The 21,195-nt window shown below is 45.5% G+C and overlaps 1 protein-coding gene across 3 annotated transcripts in view; it reads left to right on the plus strand.

Moving 5' to 3' along the window:
- Window positions 1-9,999: 9,999 nt before the first annotated feature.
- The window catches only part of CCDC90B (coiled-coil domain containing 90B), a 17,327-nt gene continuing 6,131 nt past the window's right edge, over window positions 10,000-21,195 (plus strand). Inside the window, exons 1-7 of one of the 3 annotated variants that reach the window (XM_019530404.1) lie at window positions 10,000-10,105; window positions 12,724-12,843; window positions 14,593-14,696; window positions 16,767-16,868; window positions 18,325-18,366; window positions 19,200-19,271; window positions 19,352-19,405. In XM_019530404.1, coding sequence (XP_019385949.1) covers window positions 10,030-10,105; window positions 12,724-12,843; window positions 14,593-14,696; window positions 16,767-16,868; window positions 18,325-18,366; window positions 19,200-19,271; window positions 19,352-19,405 — 570 coding nt within the window. In that variant the 5' untranslated portion in view covers window positions 10,000-10,029. Of the gene's footprint in view, window positions 10,106-12,723; window positions 12,844-12,899; window positions 13,004-14,592; window positions 14,697-16,766; window positions 16,869-18,324; window positions 18,367-19,199; window positions 19,272-19,351; window positions 19,406-21,195 lie in introns of those variants that run through there. The other 2 variants (XM_019530405.1, XM_019530406.1) reach the window with 2 other exon arrangements.

A 21,195-nucleotide genomic window follows, 5' to 3' on the forward strand; every position in this document is an offset into this window, starting at 1 on the left:
CACACTAGCAACTCAGATACACACACATTCAAAATAACTAGTCTAGGTTCATGCACACCTATCACCAGTTTAAGCCCATACACACTACACACACCAAATTTAGACAGAATCAATTACCAGTAACCAACACCTGCACATTCAATACACATACGTGGATTACTAATTCATATACCACACACACACACAGAGTGATATCTATATATGTGTGTGTGTGTGTATTCACTAATTTACATACATACCACCCACCTACACATACACACAGGTGAGTTCCTAAGTTGGGTATAAGAATGTATGTATGTATGTATGTGTTTGGTGTATTTGGGATACCTGGGGAAAGGTTAAGGTAAGAAAGTAGAAGTGTAGGGAGTGAAAGCTGCTGGAAATGAAAGTCACCGGGACTGACATTAGAACTGGTAGACTAGAGGGGCCTGGGCTGAAGAACTGAGGCTCGAGGGTAACTTTAAGTTAATTGATCTTAATTGATTAAAAGACAATGCCCAAAACCTGCAGAACAGGGAAGCATGCCAGCACAGAGTCTGGGACTGGAGCCAGAGCTACGGGGGAGCTGAAAAGGTAGGTGGGGAGAGGGAAAATGGGACTAAGGGAAAGTGTGGGCACTAAAGAGGGGCTCTGGATGTGGGGAGCCAGAGGATGGCTCTGGAGCAGCTAGAGAAGTTGCAGGGGGTGGCAGTAGGTGCTGGGAGCTAGAGAAAGGCTCCAGCTGCTGGAGAAAACTGCAGGGCAGCCACAAGGAGCTGGGAAGCTGCAGGGGAGAAGGGAAGGAGGGAGGGAGGGGATGACTACAGAAGGTGTGGGGGAAGCCTGAAAACAGAGAGACGGACTGCAGAAAATCACAGGAAAAGCAGCAGGAGACACTGAAAGGTGGCAGGGGCAGAGGGAAAGCAGAGAAAGGCAACAGAAAGTCACAGGGAAAAGGCAGTAGGAATTGAGAGGAGATTGGGAAACTAGTGGGGTGGGGGGCTGGAGCTAAGAGAGAGAGAACGAGGCTGGAATTTAAGATAAGGAAGGGACTGGGATTCAGTAAAACATGACCCAACTCGGGGTTGCAAATGACAGTGGTTTTATTGAACAGGGGAGATGGTGACACAATGTCTTATTGATTCCCTTGCACCCACACACACACCCACACACACATACACACAACGGCATCAGGGGTTAGAGAGACTTGGTGCAGGGGCTGAAGTCCACTGAAGTCCAGGAGGAGATAGAGAGAGGCAGAGAGTCCACATTGTAGGGGGAGGTGTGCAAGTAATATCTACCTATCCAGCTGGAAAGGGGCCCTTGTCCAGTAGGTGTTGTCCAGAGGAGGGTCGCCAGCAGGGCCTCTGGGTGGATAGGTGGTGTGGCATGGTGCTGGTCCAGATGGAGAGGGCATCCCACTGCGTCTGTCTTCTCTGCCCCTTTTTATAGGGGCAGACCTTGTGTGACCCTAGTGACAGGAGGCATGCCCGGGCAAGGGTCAGCCCCTAGCGCACTGAGCACGTGTGCTCCATGCAGGGATGTGCAGTTTCGGGTGTAATGATGAGAGTTGCTGGTTCTGCAGGGTCTTTTGTGTTTCAAATGCTGGTCTTGTCTCTGTTCCTGGGTGAGGTCCATGACTCCTGGATGAATCAATGCGAGGTGATGGCCCAGTCCTTACAGGACGTTCAGTAGAGGCCTGCTACCATTGTATTTCAATCATTCCCAATCACACTCATTCATCTGGGGACCAATTTACATGGGAAGGGTATGTGACTCATACAGTTGCAACATGGGATGCCCAGGCAGAGGACAGAAGATGGAGGCTTGACATATAAAATGGAAACTTGACATGACTTTGGTTCACTTACAAACACAGGCCTAAACTATACAATATCCATTTGAAACAATAAAAATCAATACAAAAATGATAATAGTACAATATACAACAGTAAAAATCAATACAAACCTAATCATTATACAATATAAAACAGTGGATGTCCAAAACCATAAACTTGCTACCAAAATAAAAATGTTTAAAGCTTATCCTAAGTCTGAGCTCACTTACACTTATCTATAGGGAATAGAGAGGGAGAGAAAAAATCAGAAATGGTTGGGGAAGGGGAAGGAATGCATTTTAAAATAAATTTTAAAAAGAAGAAGAAAAACTCGGGGTTTTGCTACATATTTGCTACAAGGCAATGTCTGTTTCCATCCACTCTGTCCTACTTCCCTTGTAATCCTGCCTGTGATTGGGTGTATTAAGACACTAGCATAATCCATTTTTGCTAGTACACAGAAGAATGGCTCGTGGAACCACTAAATGGAGTGGAAGAGTTGTAAAAGCAGCTGCATCTGTCTTGTTCCCTGCTGGGGTCTCAGCTTGTACGGATTCTTTTTTCACACTATGAGCAAGTGAATTTGGGCTTTTCTATCTAAAATGAGTGTCATGAATGACAAAACAGTCCCATCACAGCCTGAATAGACACAGCCCATACACAGCCCTTCATCCAGACTAAATGCAATAGGAGTAGAACTAACCTGAGGCAGGGAAGAGAGCTGGAGAATGATGAAGGCTGATCTGTCCTACCCCTACACCAGCTTGGTATGCTCTCTGGATGGTTTCTTACTGTACATTTGCTTCAAGGTGGATTTCTTTTGTTTCAAGCATATCTATCTTGCTATGGCTTCTACTAAAAACAGAAGTAAGCAACCTCAAAGGTTAGGCCGATACACACAGTTGTTTTTATGGGCTCTATTTTTCTTCCCATTATAATTTCTTGTCTTCCCTCTGCTCTTTGTTTCACAGTCTCCTTAGTAGAGCACTGGAGTTGAACATACAAACCCACAAACATTAAAAACTGGTAAAAATGTATCATCCCATTCATATGTGATACAAAGAAAAGCTTACTGGATTGCCTATAAAGTTGGTCCATCCAGTAAAGATGTTCTCAAGTCCTTTAATCCCTGTTTCACTAGCTGTGTGTTGTCGTTCCGGATCCCATTGATGTGGAGAGCTATCGGGTAGAAGCCAGCAGAGCAATTATCACCCTTTTTGCACAGCTCAGGCACTAGAGCAAGGGTGGGCAAAATATGGCTCGTGAGCTGGATCTGGCCTCCAAGGGATTTTATCTGATCCACACCACAGGCGGCAGCCTGGGCTGTGTTGTGTTTGGTTTGTCCCAATTCCCCCAGAAATCACCAGAAGAACGTCATGTTGATTTAATAATGTGCATTATCGGTCAGGCCAAAAATGATCGAAAAACTACAAAAAAGCAGACAGCCTCATTTGTTAATGACTGTGAAGCTCCTCAAGACAATCAGCACTGCAGAAGCACAAAGCATCCTGCCTAATTTTACTTGGGGCCTAAAAGAGCTGCTAAGATCTTAAATGTAAGACCCCAGTACGATCACAAAAAATCCTGTGCACTTTCTGTCATGATTTAAAAGTGTGTTTCTCCATCTAGAGCATAAAAACATCAGCAGGAGCCAATGGCTTCCACCAGAAACGACCACCGCCCGGCTAGTTGTAACCTTCCCGGGGGTGCCTTAACTACCTGCCTGCCTGATTTCTCTGGCTCAGACAACTGAGGTTTGCAAAGGATACTTCCCACCCCTTAACACCTTGGAAATCTGTACAGCCCCAGTGAATTCAGACACCACGTCCTCTCTATGGCTGATGGGATTATAGATACTGCTTATCCTGATTTTCAAGTTATGTCCAGCGTGCCCACGTTATCCATGCAGTGCTCTGCAGTGCCTGTTCACATCTAAATAAGCAAAAGAGAGTAGGAGGAAGGCACAGTCAGGAGATACTGGATTTGACAGTGGCTTGCTGTCAGCTGCTGCCCTCCTATGGCTTGCTGAAAAGGCTTTGCCTTATTTCTCAGCCAGCCTCTCCAACACTGCACAAGTGAAGCAACCAGCTGAGATTCAGCTGCTAGGACCTGATGGTCGTATTATAGCCTCCAAAACCACAGCAAGTGCCAGCACAGGCTTAAAAATCACCATCCCCTAGAAAACAATGGATCCGCTCTGTCCTGCGAGGGACCAGGCTGCAGCACAAAGGAAGACGTGACTGTCAGACTTGGGTTGTGTGTGACACTGTGATTGTCAAAGGGTGGCATCGCCGTGGAGTGGGGTTGGAGCCGGCTCTCTCCATAGCGGCAGGTCCTCCTGCCCGCCTCCTGGTATCTTGGCAACACAGGGCTTGTTGACTTGGAAACTCAGTGTTTTAAATAAAGCTGCCTTCATTTCAGCAACTACTGAATCCTGCATCTGCTCCCATGGTAGGGCCGTGAAGCTAATCCTCGGTGTGAGCACCACATTCTTGCTTCTGCTGCCAGCGACCCTTGACTCCCGGATACCCTGATTTCTCAGGCATAGGCCACTACTCCTGCCCTTCTTGCACAGACTCCTTCTAGCCCTTTTCCACCTCCTCACACCCCGAAGACAAGCTGCTGCTGAACGAGTTCGAATTCAAGCACACAACCAGCTCCCGGTAACCCAAGAATACAAGGCATTCCCAAAGTACTGCCATCGGCAGTGGACCTGACAGTCACACCAGGATCACAGTTCCCTCCTACTCAGTGTGGAGACTGAGTTAATGGTGTGATCATGACAGCCCATGACGGGGATAAAGATTTTTAAACTGTAGAAGGCCCTTTTCCCCCTGCAGAGATGTTAATGCCAAGATTTTCAAGAGCAACACATTATTCTGAGTGCCCAAACTTTTAAGTGCCCAACTGAAGACATGAGTGCCCGTCTGCAAAAATGAGGCCCCTTTCAAGTGTCTTTGAGAGGGAAATTTTAAGCAGGCCAGAACAGCAGGTTGCTTTTGAAAAATGTGGCCTTTGTGGTTAATAAATACTTTGCATTTACACCAGCTGTTCCGCAACTTTATTGGATGATAGACCAACTTGCCTAAAAAAAGGCATGTTTGAAGTAGCACTTGCAAATGTCTTCTTTTTGAAGACATTTATTTTAAGACTTACTAGGCTTAACATGAGTATTTTGGGACTGTACTGTCCAAAATAAATGCATCAAGAAGCCTAAAATGTTTGGGCTGACTGGAAAGTGAGAACTCCATGTTTGGTGGGAAAAAAAAGAGGTTTTGATACGTGGTTTAGTTGCAGTGCAGGATGTAATGAAATCAAGAGCTTTCATGGGAAGACCAAGCGGGGAGAAAGAAATATCCCCACGACCACCGCCAACATACCTGATGGTCCAAAGGTTAGGGCACTTACCTGGGATGTGGGAGACCCCAGATTTAATCCATGGTCTGAATCACTCAGCTATTGGCTCGTTCAGATTCTCCATCTCTTTTTTTCATCAGAGATTTAATTCTGGACACAAGAAACCTTCCTGGTGAAAGTTTCAGGGAAACAGACACACCTTCACAAAAAAATCTCTGTGTCTACAAATCAGCACTGTTCTAATGAAAAGGTGTGATTGAAAACTTCCTAACTAGCTCTAATTGTAACATCCTTCTTCGCCATCTCAGGATTTTAGACACTGCCTTGATGCACGTCAAAGCCCTGCTTGACTTAGCGGCTCATCTGATGGCAGATGGAAGAAGGTCTTGCTAGGGCGTATCCAGACTGGTGTTGAAGGTGAGCTGGACTTCACCTCCTGGCCAAATGTAAGAAGGCACAGGTTTTGGGTAGTGTTTCTAGAAAGGGGAGCACAGGCAGAGGGCATCTGCGTAAGAGAGCGGGTAAAAGGGCTGGGTGTCGGGAAGGGAGGGGGCAGAGAAGTGGCTGAGTGCCTTGATTTGGAATAGGCAGAATGGGGGAACGGCTTCACTTGAGCTTCAGGCCCCGATGAAGCCCCAAGAGGCATTTTCCCTCTCAGGATCTCCTGCTGCCTCCCAAGCATGAGGTCCTTGGTTGCTGCAAACCACAGCCCAAGGTAACCATAGTGAAAAGGGCCAGGTTGTGCTCTTGACCCAACATCCAGATTTTTACCTGCCACATTCAGTCGATGTCCCCTAATTCTTCAACTTTCCTATGAAAATTCAGCAATTCCCCGTGAGTCTCCTGCCTTCTAGCCCTGCATGAGCCAGTCTGCTGCCTCCACAGGGCAGGGAGTGAAAAGAGCACTCCTCCTCTGCAGCACTTAGGACCTCTAAAAATCAAGTCATTTAGGGACCCAAATGTGGATTTCAGTACTGGGCACTAAACCCCAAGGCTGGGAAGTGTCTTGCAAGGCTTCCTAAGCACCTATGACCTTAACAGCCATCGTTGTAAGGGTCCCATTCTCAGGATGCTGGAGTTTTCCTAAGGAAATGGCTGGTTTGGGGCACAGAGACAAAGCTGTTGTCTCTTAAGAGCTGATCCTTTCATCCTAGTATGCACATATTCGGTCACCACTGTGGGCAGCTTCCTAGTGGGTGCCAAGGAAAAGGCTTTATTTTTAGCCTCCCTTCCAGTGCAAAACATTCAATGGTTGTAAAGAGCTTTAATGAGAAGAAAATAATAAAGGGACTTCGACAGACAGAATAATGCGTTGGGCTTTTCAAAGTGAGAGACAGCTGCTCTAACCCATATTTGTTGTCTCAGTAGGTGCAGAAGCACAGGAGATTTAGGTAACAGTTTATGGACAATTGTACCAGACTGTCAAGCAGCTTCCTCGGAGATGACAGGGCAGGAGCTGTAAATCAGAAGCTGGCTTTTCCCTTTTATCATCTCACTATGAGGCTGTCGGGCTTGTCAGGCCCCTACCGAAATGATCCTCCACTGTATTCAAGCTGACACCTGTGATTACATCTCAGTCAAGTCGCCACATACAAAATAGCCTCAAATATGTAATAAAAAAATGTAGAAATGCATACAATAGCAGGAAGAGGCTCAGTCAGGGTCAGGGCTCCATTGGGATAGTAAGAGTCTCTGCACCAAAGAGATTATAAACTACACAAATGAGACAAAGAGTGAGAAAACAGTATTATCATCCCCATTTTATAGACAGAGAATTGAGGCACACAGTGACCAAGGTCACTTGGGAAGCCTGTGGCAAATCTGGGAAATTAACCCAGATCTGCTAAATCCCAGTCTAACACTTTACACACAAGATACTCCAGTTACAAAATTAAAATCCTAGTTTGCCTTTGAAACGTGCCCAAAGTTCAGGGATGTTTCCGTATCAGGTTTGGATTTGGATTCACCCCTAGTCAAATCAGAAGCTGTACCTTTTTGCCTAGGTCTGTGAGCTTGGCTGCAATTCAGAACTGATCTAGATGTAAAAGTCATTAAAGACAACCAGTTGGTCCAGGGCTGACTGTAGCTTGTTAAATCTTTACAATCTCCTGTGCATTTCAGTGGGCACAAACCTTTCATTGCTTCTAGCTAGGTTACACCATTGTGATGAGCCTCCCCAGGCAAGCCTTGATGACATACATGGCCTGAATACATCCAAAACTTCAAAAGTTTCATGGCACTGCTGTAGGTAGCAGTGAGGTAACAGGTTGGGATGTTCACTTCTCTTCTGCATGCAGATACTCAGACTGGTTTTCCAGTTCAGGGCTACCTTGTAGCAGTGCTGACATGAGAGCTCCTGGGACAAACTCGGTAAGGTGGCCACATCTGAATCTGTCTGTATGAAGTTTCCCCACGTTTTTAGCCTCTGTCCCATTCAGTCTTTACAGGCTTTTTATTGATACAGTTCACACTGATCCTTAGCAATTGTTCCTAGATGCAATTTAATGCACACTGCAGCATTAGGAGCCAGACTCTGCTCTCAGTAGCACCGCATCGAACAGGAGTACCTCTACTGACATAAGCAGAGTCACCCCAGTATTATACTGTTGTAAACCAGAGCTGAGCCTTGCCCCTCGCATGCAGCCAGGCCACTTGGGGCAGGATCAGACAAGACGCAAACAGTCATCAAGGCTCGTAAATAGCCAGGAAGAACTGACTCCAAAAGTGAAGACAAACAGAGCGGACCCGGTGCCAGCCTCATCTGAAATCTAGTCATCAAGTCAGCGCTGCTACTGGGCAGCCCTGAGCTGGAAAAGGAGCCTGGGTATCTGCAGCTTCATCTGAAATCCTTCCACACTGAATGTCTGTTCTGTTACAGATTTAAACCAGTTTCTGATTGCTTAAACTGGTTTATGTGTACTGTCTGTCCATAGCCTTGCAGGCAGCAGAAGCAAGAATGTGGTGCTCACACCGAGGATTAGCTTCACGGCCCTACCATGGGAGCAGATGCAGGATTCAGTAGTTGCTGAAATGAAGGCAGCTTTATTTAAAACACTGAGTTTCCAAGTCAACAAGCCCTGTGTTGCCAAGATACCAGGAGGCGGGCAGGAGGACCTGCCGCTATGGAGAGAGCCGGCTCCAACCCCACTCCACGGCGATGCCACCCTTTGACAATCACAGTGTCACACACAACCCAAGTCTGACAGTCACGTCTTCCTTTGTGCTGCAGCCTGGTCCCTCGCAGGACAGAGCGGATCCATTGTTTTCTAGGGGATGGTGATTTTTAAGCCTGTGCTGGCACTTGCTGTGGTTTTGGAGGCTATAATACGACCATCAGGTCCTAGCAGCTGAATCTCAGCTGGTTGCTTCACTTGTGCAGTGTTGGAGAGGCTGGCTGAGAAATAAGGCAAAGCCTTTTCAGCAAGCCATAGGAGGGCAGCAGCTGACAGCAAGCCACTGTCAAATCCAGTATCTCCTGACTGTGCCTTCCTCCTACTCTCTTTTGCTTATTTAGATGTGAACAGGCACTGCAGAGCACTGCATGGATAACGTGGGCACGCTGGACATAACTTGAAAATCAGGATAAGCAGTATCTATAATCCCATCAGCCATAGAGAGGACGTGGTGTCTGAATTCACTGGGGCTGTACAGATTTCCAAGGTGTTAAGGGGTGGGAAGTATCCTTTGCAAACCTCAGTTGTCTGAGCCAGAGAAATCAGGCAGGCAGGTAGTTAAGGCACCCCCGGGAAGGTTACAACTAGCCGGGCGGTGGTCGTTTCTGGTGGAAGCCATTGGCTCCTGCTGACATTTTTGTCTTCTAGATGGAGAAACACACTTTTTTAATCATGACACAAAGTGCACAGGATTTTTTTTGTGATCTATACTGGGGTCAGACTGCCATGTAGGATCTTAGCAGCTCTTTTAGGCCCCAAGTAAAATTAGGCAGGATGCTTTGTGCAAATTAGGCAGGATGCTTTGTGCTTCTGCAGTGCTGATTGTCTTGAGGAGCTTCACAGACATTAACCGAATGCAGCTCTCTGCCTTATTTCACTGTTTGATCATTTTTGGCCTGACAGATAACGCACATGCTTGAATCAACGTGACGATCTTTCAGTGACTCCCCAGAAACTGCAATTCTTCTTCTCATGGGATCTGCCATGGTCTTGCTGTATTTCAGTCAGGCTTCGATCTGAGAAACAGAAGACAGAAACAGGCAAGCATAACAACTCAGCCGGAAGCATTAACGTGCGTTCCCCGCGGACGGCTCCCCAGCCCGTCCGGCTCTGCAGCCCTCGCAAGGGGGACCCTGGGAGTATCGCTGGGTCTTGCTGGCGGTGCGCAGCTGTGCGACAACCAAGGGCCCTGGCGCCGAGGACAGGGCATGGGCGGACCAGAGGGCCCTAAAATGGTCATTTTTATTATTCATGATCTCTGGCAACGTGGGGGCTGATGCTAAATGTTGGCCCTGGAGTGTAAGTACAGTGCAGCCTGTGGTTTTGCAACAGCAGGTCCAGATGACGCGGGCCACCCGAGTGGTCAAAAAGAGGAACTGCATCTTGAGTTCCAGTGCCGGCCTCTCTCCAAGCTGCAGAAGGGCCCCAAACACGCAGCCACGTGCGCGCAGGCCCGGTTGTGCGCGCATCTCGCGGCTGCGCGCGCACGCGCCTGCAATGCCCCGCCGAGCCGCGCGAGGGCGCTGCCGCCCTTCTCTCCCTCCCTCCCCGCCGGCCGAGCCGCGCATGCGCCAGGGCCGCGACACCCAGGCGTACCGGAAGTGCGGGCTATCCCCAGCGGCGCCTGAGACTACAGCTCCCGGCGGGCCGCGTGCGCGGGGCGAAAGTACCTCCGGGCGGCGATGCGGGGCTGCTCGCTGGGCCGGCGGCTGCTCGCCTACGCGGGGGTCTCCCTGCCCGGTCCGGCCGCCCGCAGAGGTGAGAGCGCCGCGGACCCTCCCCCTTCCTTTCCTTCCCTCTCCCCCTTCCAGGGGGTAACGCTTCACCCTTAGCACAGGCCTCGCCCCCTGTGGAGGCCCCGCCCCATTGAGACCCCCCTCCCTCCGGGTGGTGCTGGGGCCCTCTGCTGCCCCCTGGTGTCCAGCTGGGACCTGCAGCCTGGCCATGCTGGCAGGGTTGGCGTCCCTGGGTGGGGCCAGCCAGGCCTGCGGATATAGCAGATCCCAACGTTTCACTGTGGGCTTGTGCAGAGATTTGAGGAGACACATGTGAACTTTGGAAGAGCCACAGGTTGGTCGCCCTGATTTCGGGGCTCGGCGTCTGGAGACTTGTCATAGCGAACGCCGGTGTCATTGGAAAGCTGCAACTCGTCCCCCCGAAATTGCCTGTGGAGAGCAGTCACGTGGCGCAGAGCTTGCACACGTTGAGTCAGCTCTCACGTGGGCTGCGTTGGGAGCAGGAATTGGGCTAAACCGCAGCCGTTTCTCTAGTGCGGGTGTAGGTTAACCCTGAACGTTAGTTGTCGGGGGCTGACCTCTCTGTTACCTGATGCTGATTTAATATCATCCTCTCTCTGTAATACAGCGATTTCCCCAAATCCGACAGATTGTGCAAACGATCCAGCCTTAAGTACCGCCTGCACATTTTTCTGTTCGGCCTTAAGGACCGCCAGCAAATTTTGATCATCTCAAGTATGATAAATTATACAAATTATCAATGATAATATCATTATAATATCGATTATAATAAATCTGTGAATGTGTACCACTGACGGGTTGCCTATGTACCGCTGGTGGTACGTGTGCCACAGATTGGGAACCGCTGAGCTAATAACAGGCACAGGCACAACACGTGGAACAGCCATTCAGAGAGAGAAGAGAGACTTGAAGAAGAACCGGAGTTTGAGCGTGGACATGGACAAGATTGATTTATGGGACAGCAAATAGAAAACTGTTCAAAATCTAGCGGGCAACTTGATGGACAAGCAGTAGGGTGGACAGAGTAGAGGAACAGGAGAAAATAAAGAGCGGTGATGAATGTAGCCAGGGTTCAGTCACAAGAACCGTCAGCATCTTTGTTCTCCGTGCTCTCTGAAATTGTGGGTTTGCACAGTAAAAAGTTCGTTACTCTCATTCAAGAGATGCAGGGGTGTATGAGAAGCTAAACTCATGTCAGTCTGTTGCCTCCTTGCTTAGTTGGTGAACCAGTAAGTTCCTTCCAAGTCCTGGCTGTGTGTAGTGAAACTATTAGTACAACTCTTCCTTCGTTCTGGCACTTTACGGGGTGTACCCTCTGCTTCCAAGGGGAGCTGCTTCCTGTGGCCCAGCCCCACATGCCTGTGGCATTGGCATGTTAGAAATAGAAGTCTGATTTGGATAGCCTCCTTTGATGTTCCTGAAAATCAGGCCTTCCTCTTCAGGGTGCCACAAGGCCTCTAGGGCAGGGGTTCCCATCGTTTATTCCCAAGGGCACATTTGGATTTAAAAGAAAAAGCAGCGGGTGCCAACGTATGAATATTAAAGTTTAAAATTTATAAACGTAGATATGCGCGTGCGGATAGTTTCATTTGCAGAGGGAGTAGTAAGTGCCACTGCATCAGTCAGACTGACTTGGTCTCATTTTGGCAGCTGTTGTGTGCAGCCTGAGTTCAGTCGGCAGTGACAGCGTTTTTTGTTGGAATAATGAATTTTTGCTGATGGTGAAAATGCACGTGGACACCTGAATAAACCTCTGGGGGGGTGCCATGGCGCCTGCAGGCATTGCGTTGGGAACCACTGCTCTAGAGCAAGTCACTGCACTGCATGCCTGACTTTGGTGCTGGTATTTACTTTCCTACTGCTACAGACGGCCTCAGGAAGCAGCAGGGGTACTTGTAGTCTATAAAGACGGAACAGGTCTGCAAAAGTCTAAAACTCTTGGTCCCAGAGATGATAGTTTTTATTAGACCAGTGTTGCCCAACCAATGTGCCGCAACACAAAAGTGTGCCATCAGAAATGAACAGGTGTGCCACTGAATTTTTCCTTGGCAATGAGCATCAATAGCTATGAGGATGGGGGATGCCTTAACAGTGGTGCTGCAGAAAATTTTGATTTATGTAAAGTGTGCCTTGGGCTGGAAAAGGTTGGGAAACACTATTAAACCAACTAGGAAATCACAAAAAAAAAAAATCTTTTTCTGCAAGCTTTTGTGCTCAAATGCCCTTCATCACCCTCTGGGAAAATTAAAGATGGTAAAAAGTCCCCGTAGGTAGGAAATAAATCTCATTTTTGCACAGAGTGAGCTGGAGATGGAAATCTGTCCCTCTGGGTCCATGAGAGTGTCTTTGTGAGTTGTTCTGAGTTGCTCTTTGTTGTGTAGATCAGGTAGGATGAGATTTGTAAGGCTGGAGGAAAAAGAAAGTGGTTATTCCATTGCCTATTTTCACTATGCTTTATAATCAAGCCATTGAGGGATGATCCAACCTTCAGATGTACATGCACATTTGTGTCCCTTTGTATTCCTTTAGACATGACTTTATATTGTGGATATTATTACATTACAGGTTATAACTTAACAAAGGAACTAATGACTCTAAAGAGTTTCTTACCAATTTCAGGTTTTGCTGCCACGGCCTTTATGAAGTCATACGATGTGAGAAGAGTTGAAATAACACCCCTAGAGCAAAGGAAGATAACTTTCGATACGCACGCTTTAGTACGGGATCTGGAAGCGCATGGTGAGCAACGCTTGTTAAATAACCCAAACAAAACCATGCTGTTACTTTCCCAAAGCATCCAGAAGTTTGTACCATCTTGCTTGCCTGTTGGTAACCCTTAGAGCATAAATGGAAATATCCCATGCTGTAGTCTGGACAACCACAGCAATAAACTCATAAGGTAACACTTGATCATAGGTATGTAAAGGCTTATGTGGTTCCTCCTGTCAGGAATTTCATACTGGTGTAAAGGATCAATAATAATCAGGGATCCTGGTTTTCTCTGATTAAAAAAATCCCCAATTTTTAGATTAAAAAAAGTAACCCTAAATCCACAATTTTCCATGATTAAAATGAAACACCACTGTATAGCTATCTATCTATTCATGGCATTTCATTTTAATCATGGAAAAATGTGGATTTGGGGCTACTTTTTTTAATCTGAAAATTGGGGGGCAAGAGGTTATCAAAGAAAACCAGGATCCCTGATAATAATTAAAGAATCTCCATCAAGTTAAATTAGGTTACTTCTTCATGTTACACTAACGACACCTTTAGTTATTGAAATTGGATTTAAAAAGTCTGCTTTACTTTTTATGCACGATTGAAAAAGTCTGCGTTTCTCATTTATTTGTATGAGAACAACATTGGGGTTCAGGACAATGTGTAAACCTAAGTAATAAAAAGGCCTTTTAGTGGATTTCTTTTTCTGTCTCTGTTTAAAGTAACGTCAGAGAAACATTTTTGATTTTTAAGCTATGTCAAATTATATTCCAGACAGGTTATCCTCCAAATTTGCTGTTATAAATTGGGTTTATATTTCACAGCCAGCAGTGATGACTCAGAATTGTACCTGTGTTGAATTGCTCAGGTCCATACTACAGAAGAAGATATTAGAGTAATATGGTGCTGAAATAGTTGTCATAGGTCTTTCTCCTTCTTTTAGCTCCCATCTCATGAAACCTTTTGCCAGTGTAGAAGATTTGATGCAGTACAAATGGATTTCATGGCATTCTCAAAATTTCCATCTAACCTGGATGTGGGCTGGTACCTTGGCAAATGAAGTCATGAGGTAGTTAGAAAAATAAATTTGATAATCCAAGGAAGCAATAGAAATACTATCAACCTTATTAAATCCTTGAGGTGCCTGCCTTAGTGGAAGGGGAATCTCTGGCAGTGTTTGTAGCTACCTATTAGAATAAAAGAACTGACAGTGAAGTTTCATAATTCCAGTGATTTGGGAGGAGAATAATGTCATATCATCCTTGTGCTTTTTCCTCATGAGTTGTGAAAGTAGACAGATAGTTGACCTCTCCAGGGTCATTTTACAGATGGGGAACCTGGCGCACAGAAGTAGACTCCAGTCCAAGGATGCACTTTGTCAGTGGCAGAGCTGGAAACAGAACCCAGGAGCTTGTGTGTCTTGCCTAGCAGACAACTCCACCTGAACTGTTGTCAGTTAGTGGTTTTATGATGTCCTCCAAAAGCTGACACGTTAGCGCTTTCCCAGGGTAAAATCTCACCAAACTACAGACAAAGTATAAATAGTAGCACGAGGTAATAGAAATGCTAAGGCCCAGATTCAGACCTGGCGTTAACGTCTGCAGTGCTTTTGGTAATGGACTCTCTCTCCATGGCAGGGTGAATTATTACTTGCTTGTGCACTTGGATCCTGAGCTGAGGGCTCTGATTTATTACGTAGTTGCTGCTCCTCTCTCCGGACAACTCTCTCATTTAATCTTAACCCATTGCCCTTCAATTGTCTTCTAGGCTTTGGGCAAGAACAAGCAGAGACCATTGTATCGGCATTAATAACTTTGTCAAATGTCAGCCTGGATACAGTGTATAAGGATATGGTGACCCAAGCTCAGCAGGTAACAAATCTTTCATCTGAGTTTTCTTCATCTCTCTATTTGTCTCAACCACAAACGCATGTGGTGTTGGAAAATAACAGTGCCCACGTTAATATAGTTAAATTTAACAACAACAGGTATAACAAACACTTTACTGAGACAGATGGTCCTCAACTTTAAGCTGACATTAAGCTGGAAAGGGAGAAGTCATATCTTGCATTTATTATAGTATGTTCTGTTCCATAGGAATGCAAAATGCCTTCCAGAAAGTAGCTGATACACTAATGCTGTGCAGTGGTCACTTCATTGGGTACTGAAATCCAGTCTCTAGAGTAAGGCTCAGAAACTGTTTCCATTGAACACAATAATTTAGGAAATGAATTTCAAGGAATATTATATTAATAATACGTTGAAAATAATGCATCTGCTTTATGTGGGAGAAACTAGTCCATCTGTAACAATATAGATACAATTTTTCTTTGGTTGGTTTCTCAAAAAATTTACGAACCATTAAACTGCTTCATGATCTTCTTAATTCTTTCTGCATATTGGCCTCTTAGGCTGGTCATCTGAAATGGATGCAGATACTTTATGCGAAGTATTGCGAGGTCATCCTTAACTCAGAAGTTCATACTAGTAGTGCCTATGATGCATCTGGTGAAGTAATCAGCAAACTGTTATGAGGGTGTGCCCAAGCTGAGACAGCGAAGGAGAATCTTCAGGGTTTGGCCAAGATGAAATTGAAAAAAAATCTAAAATGTTTACCTCCTTTGTAAAGCCAACAGCCAGGCCTATACAAAAAGACTGATGCAAAGTAATTGCTTAATAATTAATCCGTATCTACTGACTGAGCATTCAGGACAGTTCTCGTTGAGTGAGTTTATGCAAAGAGGTATGAATTGTTTCTCTGTCACTTAAGATGTGAATCATTTCCAGATGATTTTTATTTGGGTTATGTTTCTTAAAAATTTTGAGAACTTCTATCATGAATAAATAAACCCTGGTAGACAAAGAGAGCCTGAGAATGCCAGTGTTTTTCCTGTTCAGTTAATATGGAAATCTTGCTGGCTTTGAGACCTTGTTGTATCCAGCACGGAAGCCTTAAATGAACATTGCTGTGACATCAAGACCCAAATGTAACCTACTTGGAGTAGTGCAGTAGATGCAAACCTGCTGCTGCTTGCGGCTTAGCAAGTGCTTTAATTTAAGGGGGACTATGGACAGAGTAGATTCCAAACAAAGACAGCCAAGTGCTCCCAGAAGCCTTCGGGGGCTACCTCTTTGCCTTCTACTGATTTCAGTGCGAGTGGTTCAGGCTGTATTGTAGGGAACAGGTGGGAAGAATGCAAACTCAGCACCTGGCCCTGAATCACAGCCTGACATTTCATAACGCTCAGCACCTTTACAAACAGGGGCCCCCAGAAGTCCCTGCCACTCCCTGTCATTGTTCCCTGCTTAGAGGAACAATACAGAAACTTCCTGCTGTACCCGAAAGTCATACTGTTCTGAAGGCAGTAATGTTTTGGCTCATTTCAAATTTAAAGTTCTGTACCATACAGCTTAACAGTGGTGGAGACTACAAAGAGGCAAGGCTGGAAGATTTCCCACGGAGTTTTTTCAGTGTGCCTTGTACCTGCATACACCTAGTGTGAGACAGTAATTTGGTACTCGTAGCCTCCCCATTTTTGCCTTTCTGGCTCTTTCAACCAAGAGGAAAGTTAGTGTTAAACATGAAGTTAGGAACTTGGTGAGTCAATTGGCTTGTTTTACGTAGACTGCTGGAGAAAGTGGTTAATGAAACTAGTCTTTGCTTTCTACCTTGGGTCTAAAAGGAAGGTATCAAATGGGCACACATAATGATTCTGGATTCATTGAATCAATTACAGCTATTTATTTTCTGTTAGTTTGTGACTTCCGTTGTCTTTTCTTGTTTTTGTTCTACAGTCACCAGTTTCTTCCACTGAAAAAGTTGATTTTCCTTAATGTAAGCAAGTCTGTTGCTACCTATTGAAATAGGGTGCTTGGAAAAAAAGTCTTAGCAGTTTTTGGCCATTTTGAATTCCTTTCATATATATATATTTTTTTTTTTAGGAAATAACTTTGCAGCAGATAATGGCACATCTGGACTCCATTCGGAAAGATATGGTCATCCTTGAGAAAAGTGAATTTGCGAACCTGAGAGCAGAGAATGAGGTACAATTTCATCATCTTCATTGAACAGATGCATTTCAGAGTATGTTGCGTTACATCTGGGAGGCCTTGTAGAATGACCTCTATGGACAGTCACTAGTACTTTAACCAATATTAAAAGTTTTTCGTTTTCTTGCCCTTGAAAGTTTAGAAATCTGCTGTGAACCCTGCCTGTTGAATAGCAGGGGTTGTGTTTCTATAAAAAATAAGATAAAGATTCATGTGGTGACCTTCAGAAAAGAAAACTTCTTGTTTGACTCCTTAACTGATTTAATATATTTTTAAGTGTTATTCCTTTTGTTATTACATGTGCAGTGCAGATGATATGCAGTTTATGACACAATATTCAGTAAAATTGCTGGTGGCTTGGATAGTTTTAGTTCTTTTTTCCTGCCAACATTTATTATATTCAGGTATGTGCTTCTGTCATCCATAGGCCATATGCCAATGCTCACAATGGCAAGATGCAGGTTGCAAGGTGCATTAGATGATGGTCCATTTATTTTAAACCATATTTCAAATAGAACTAGATATAAAGGCATAATTGCTGTTTTTAATTAAAATGACAGGCAAAGTAGTACATTCAAAGCACAGTAGAACCTGGACTCTTCCAGCTTGAGACCACTAACGTGCTCTAGCTAACTGCTGCAGCCTTTATAAAATCTGATAATGTTTTAACTTAGTTGCTCTGATCCAGGGATGTAAAAAGTGTTTTTAAAAGTATTCGTTTAACCTCTTTTAATTATATCAGTTAAATGGTCAACCAATAACACAGGAGCTCAGATATGGCTGCTGCTGGGAGCTGCTCCCAGGGCCTTTTGATGGGTGGAGGACAACCCAGCCTAGATGAAGCCCCACCCTGGGAGGAAGGGAGCACCTGTGACAAGGAGCAGCTAATTCCTTACTTGAGGAGCCATTGAGCTACCTGCTGTTTTCCTCTTAGGCTATGCCCTCACCTCCCTTTCCCCTCCTCTTAACCCCTCTCTCCCTCCTGCCTGCCCTGCCTCCTCCTGGCTCCTGTAGCACACCGTGCACACAGCTTCCCTTACTCCCCCTTCCCTACCAGACTGCGCACGCCGAGCTAAACAATAATTGGTAAGCTAACCAGTTGTCCCAGCACTTGTCAATTAAACAATTAATTGTTTAACCTTTTACATCCCTACTCTGATCAAGCTGCACAGGAGCAGGGAAGAGCTTCAGCTAAATGCTGGGGAGGTGGTGCCCTTTGTAAAAGCCGCAGCAAACACTTGAGGGGCTCACTGTTCACTTGTCGGTCTGCTGCAGATTAAGCAGGTTTGAAACCACCCAGCTAGAAATGGTCCAGGTTCTGCTGCATGTTTTTTGAAAACACTGCAACCTCAGTGAGCTAGTTCAGTCAGTCTGACAAGTGTCATGCGATACCATCTAAAATGAGCAGTCATGTTGCTCAGTCTGTCAAATTCTCTCTCTTTTTACCTAGAAAATGAAAATCGAATTGGATCAAGTTAAACAGCAGCTAACAGTAAGTGAATAACAGTGGTGGCTGTGTGGCAGTGTTCCTGCCTGCCATGTGGGACATCTGGGTTCAAGTCCCAACTGAGGTGACTTGGGGGCTGTGTGGTTTAAGCCAGGAATGGTATCCTTACAGGGGCTATGTGAATGTGAGGTTAAAATTCCCTGCTGGGGTAGAGGAAAAAGTGTCAGTCATCACTCTAGTGTGCCACCTGATCTGGGGTGGAAGAAAGGGACCAGCTCTAGCCTTTCTGTACCTTGTCATGCATCCACAGATGCATCTCGGGTGGGTCCAAAGAGGTGATCCTCCCCCTCTGTGTGGCACTGGGCGCCGCACTTCGAGCAGGGTGTGGACAACATGGAGAGGGTCCAGAGGAGGCCACTTGCATGATCGGGGGGCAGCAGGGCAGGCCCTATGAGGAGAGGCTGTGGGACTTGAACCTGTTCAGTTTCCAAAAGAGAAGGCTGAGGGGGGTCTTGTGGTCTGTTATAAACTAGTCAGTGGGGATCAGTGGGCACTGGGGGAGTCACTGTTCCCCTGAGCACTGCCAGGAGTGACCAGAAATAACGGATATCAGGAGGTGCTACTTCACGGTCAGGGCGGCTTCCAAGAGAGGTGGTCCTGGGGTTTTTAAGAGGAGGTTAGATGAACATCTTGACCCCAGTATTGTTTCCTGCCATGGCGGGGGTCAGACTAGATGATATACTCAGGTCCCTTCTGACCCTAGAAACTATGAAACAAATACCTGTACTGTCATTTCAGGGACGCATATAATCATTTAAATAATTGTATGGCCATTTATGTTAACATAATTCAAAATAATGTCATAATTTGTTTTTAAGAATGAAACAGGTAAAATCAGAGCTGACAACAAACTGGATGTAAACCTGGAAAGAAGCAGAGTGACAGACATGGTAAACTGTTCTTAGATGTTTTTATTAATTAGCTGCTCTTTTTCCACTGCTGAGATCATAATGCCTCTCTCAATCTATAGTTTACAGATCAGGAGAAGAAGCTCATGGAAGCAACTACTGAGTTTCACAGAAAAGTGAGTGCTGAGCAATGGCTGTTCTGTACTTGTAGTCCATTTCACACTAAGTCCATTTCTCGTACACCCAAAATTCTCACTGGAACAAATTAGATTTTGAAGGTACAAGAAGTGCACTATTGGGCTGGATAGTTGGATATATCTGCCTATATGGCCTAAGCCTGTATTTCTTGCATGCATGCAAAAATATTCATATGCACATGAGCAAGTGTGAAAACCCCGTTTTGGATCTTGTCCTGTGGAAATATTTTGAACTAATGTATCCAATCCACTTTCTTCAAAGTAAAGTCCTTGCATAAAACTTTAAATCATTACTTCATGCGGTTTTAGTCTAGCTATTCTGCTTTCAGATATTAGTACCTCTATGTTTTATTGATATTTCTAGGATGTCTCTATACAATGCACTAAAGGTTTGTGCCTACCAAAAACATAAGAAACCAATGTCCTTTGATTAGAATTTTCAAACTAGCTCATTGTAGAGCTCTATCCTTGGCTTTCCCCCTCCTCTTCTTCCTCTTACCAGTTGTAGCCACTTTCATATTTGCATCTACCTCTCCCTTTCTGCAATCCTGCAGCAGCCTCAGACCTAACCTGGTCAAATCTGTCCCCGATCCTTTCTTCTACCCTGTCTCCCTCCTAGTTCACGGTATCAGCATTCTGCTGTGCTAGTCAGAGAGAGGCTTGGACATTTGGCTGTATCTAACTCATGTACTTCTTCCATATTTCTAATAATAGGATCTGTGGCTTCCCTCTGCTTCTAGAAAGATTGGGTCATTTAACTTAAACTTATAGCACAATAGGTCTAGATGAATACACAGAGGAAACAATGACATTTACTCTGTTGAGTAAAATGCCTCCTTCCCTTTCTGTGTTCCTTTATTTTTCAAAGGTTTATCTATTGCCTGTTAGTGCAGCCAGATAGTCTTGACTGGGTTTTAAAGGAGGGCTTATGGCAGAGGGGAGCAAAGGATCCCCTGGAATTACCAGTGTCCCCTCTTGTTCCTTTCACTGCTAGGACTGATATACTTTGACTTGCAAGTCTCTTCCCATCACACGTCAGGTGTCTGTGAGCAGTAACTGTTTTCTGAAATGTCTTAAATCTGCTTTTTGATCATTGAAACTGGTCTCCCTGCTCAAAATTAGAACAGCTGTTGTTTACTAAATCAGGGTCAGTGCTAATGAGATGGGATAAGATAAATGGGATAAACCATCATGCTTGAGCATAAGCCAGTCACTGACTACCTGGGGCTAGAAAGAAACAACCCACATGGGCAGATGATTTAATCAACATCTCCAGGAATTTATTGTACCTGTATCTTCTTTATTGCTGCCCTCTGCCCAAGATGGGATACTGGATTAATGGACCAGTGGGGAGGTAGGGTGGGAAGTGAGTTATTAAAAGTCATGTTAACACCTGTGCCACCTGCCTCCTGTACCCTGATTATTCCGGGCGTTTACCACAGAAAGACATTTCTGTGGTGAATTTCTTTGCCTCCATTTTCCTAAGCAGGGACCAGAACAGCCACCCCCCTCTGCTGAGCCCCCCTCAGATCCCAGGGGAGGCGCAACTAGGCCAAGGGTTAGTGAGGAACTAGTTAGGGAACTTCTGGAGGGACTGGATGTATTCAAATCAGCTGGTCCGGACAATCTCCACCCTAGAGTAGTGAAGGAATTGGCTGAGGTCACTGTGGGACCCCTGGCACGGCTTTACGAGCACTCACGGTGCTCTGGTGTGGTGCCAGAGGACTGGAAGAGGGCCAATGTGGTTCCCATCTTCAAAAAGGGGAGGA

This window comes from Crocodylus porosus, unplaced genomic scaffold (genome assembly GCF_001723895.1).
Source record: "Crocodylus porosus isolate Cpor-Errol unplaced genomic scaffold, CroPor_comp1, whole genome shotgun sequence".
In the NCBI taxonomy this organism is placed as follows: Eukaryota; Metazoa; Chordata; order Crocodylia; family Crocodylidae; genus Crocodylus; species Crocodylus porosus.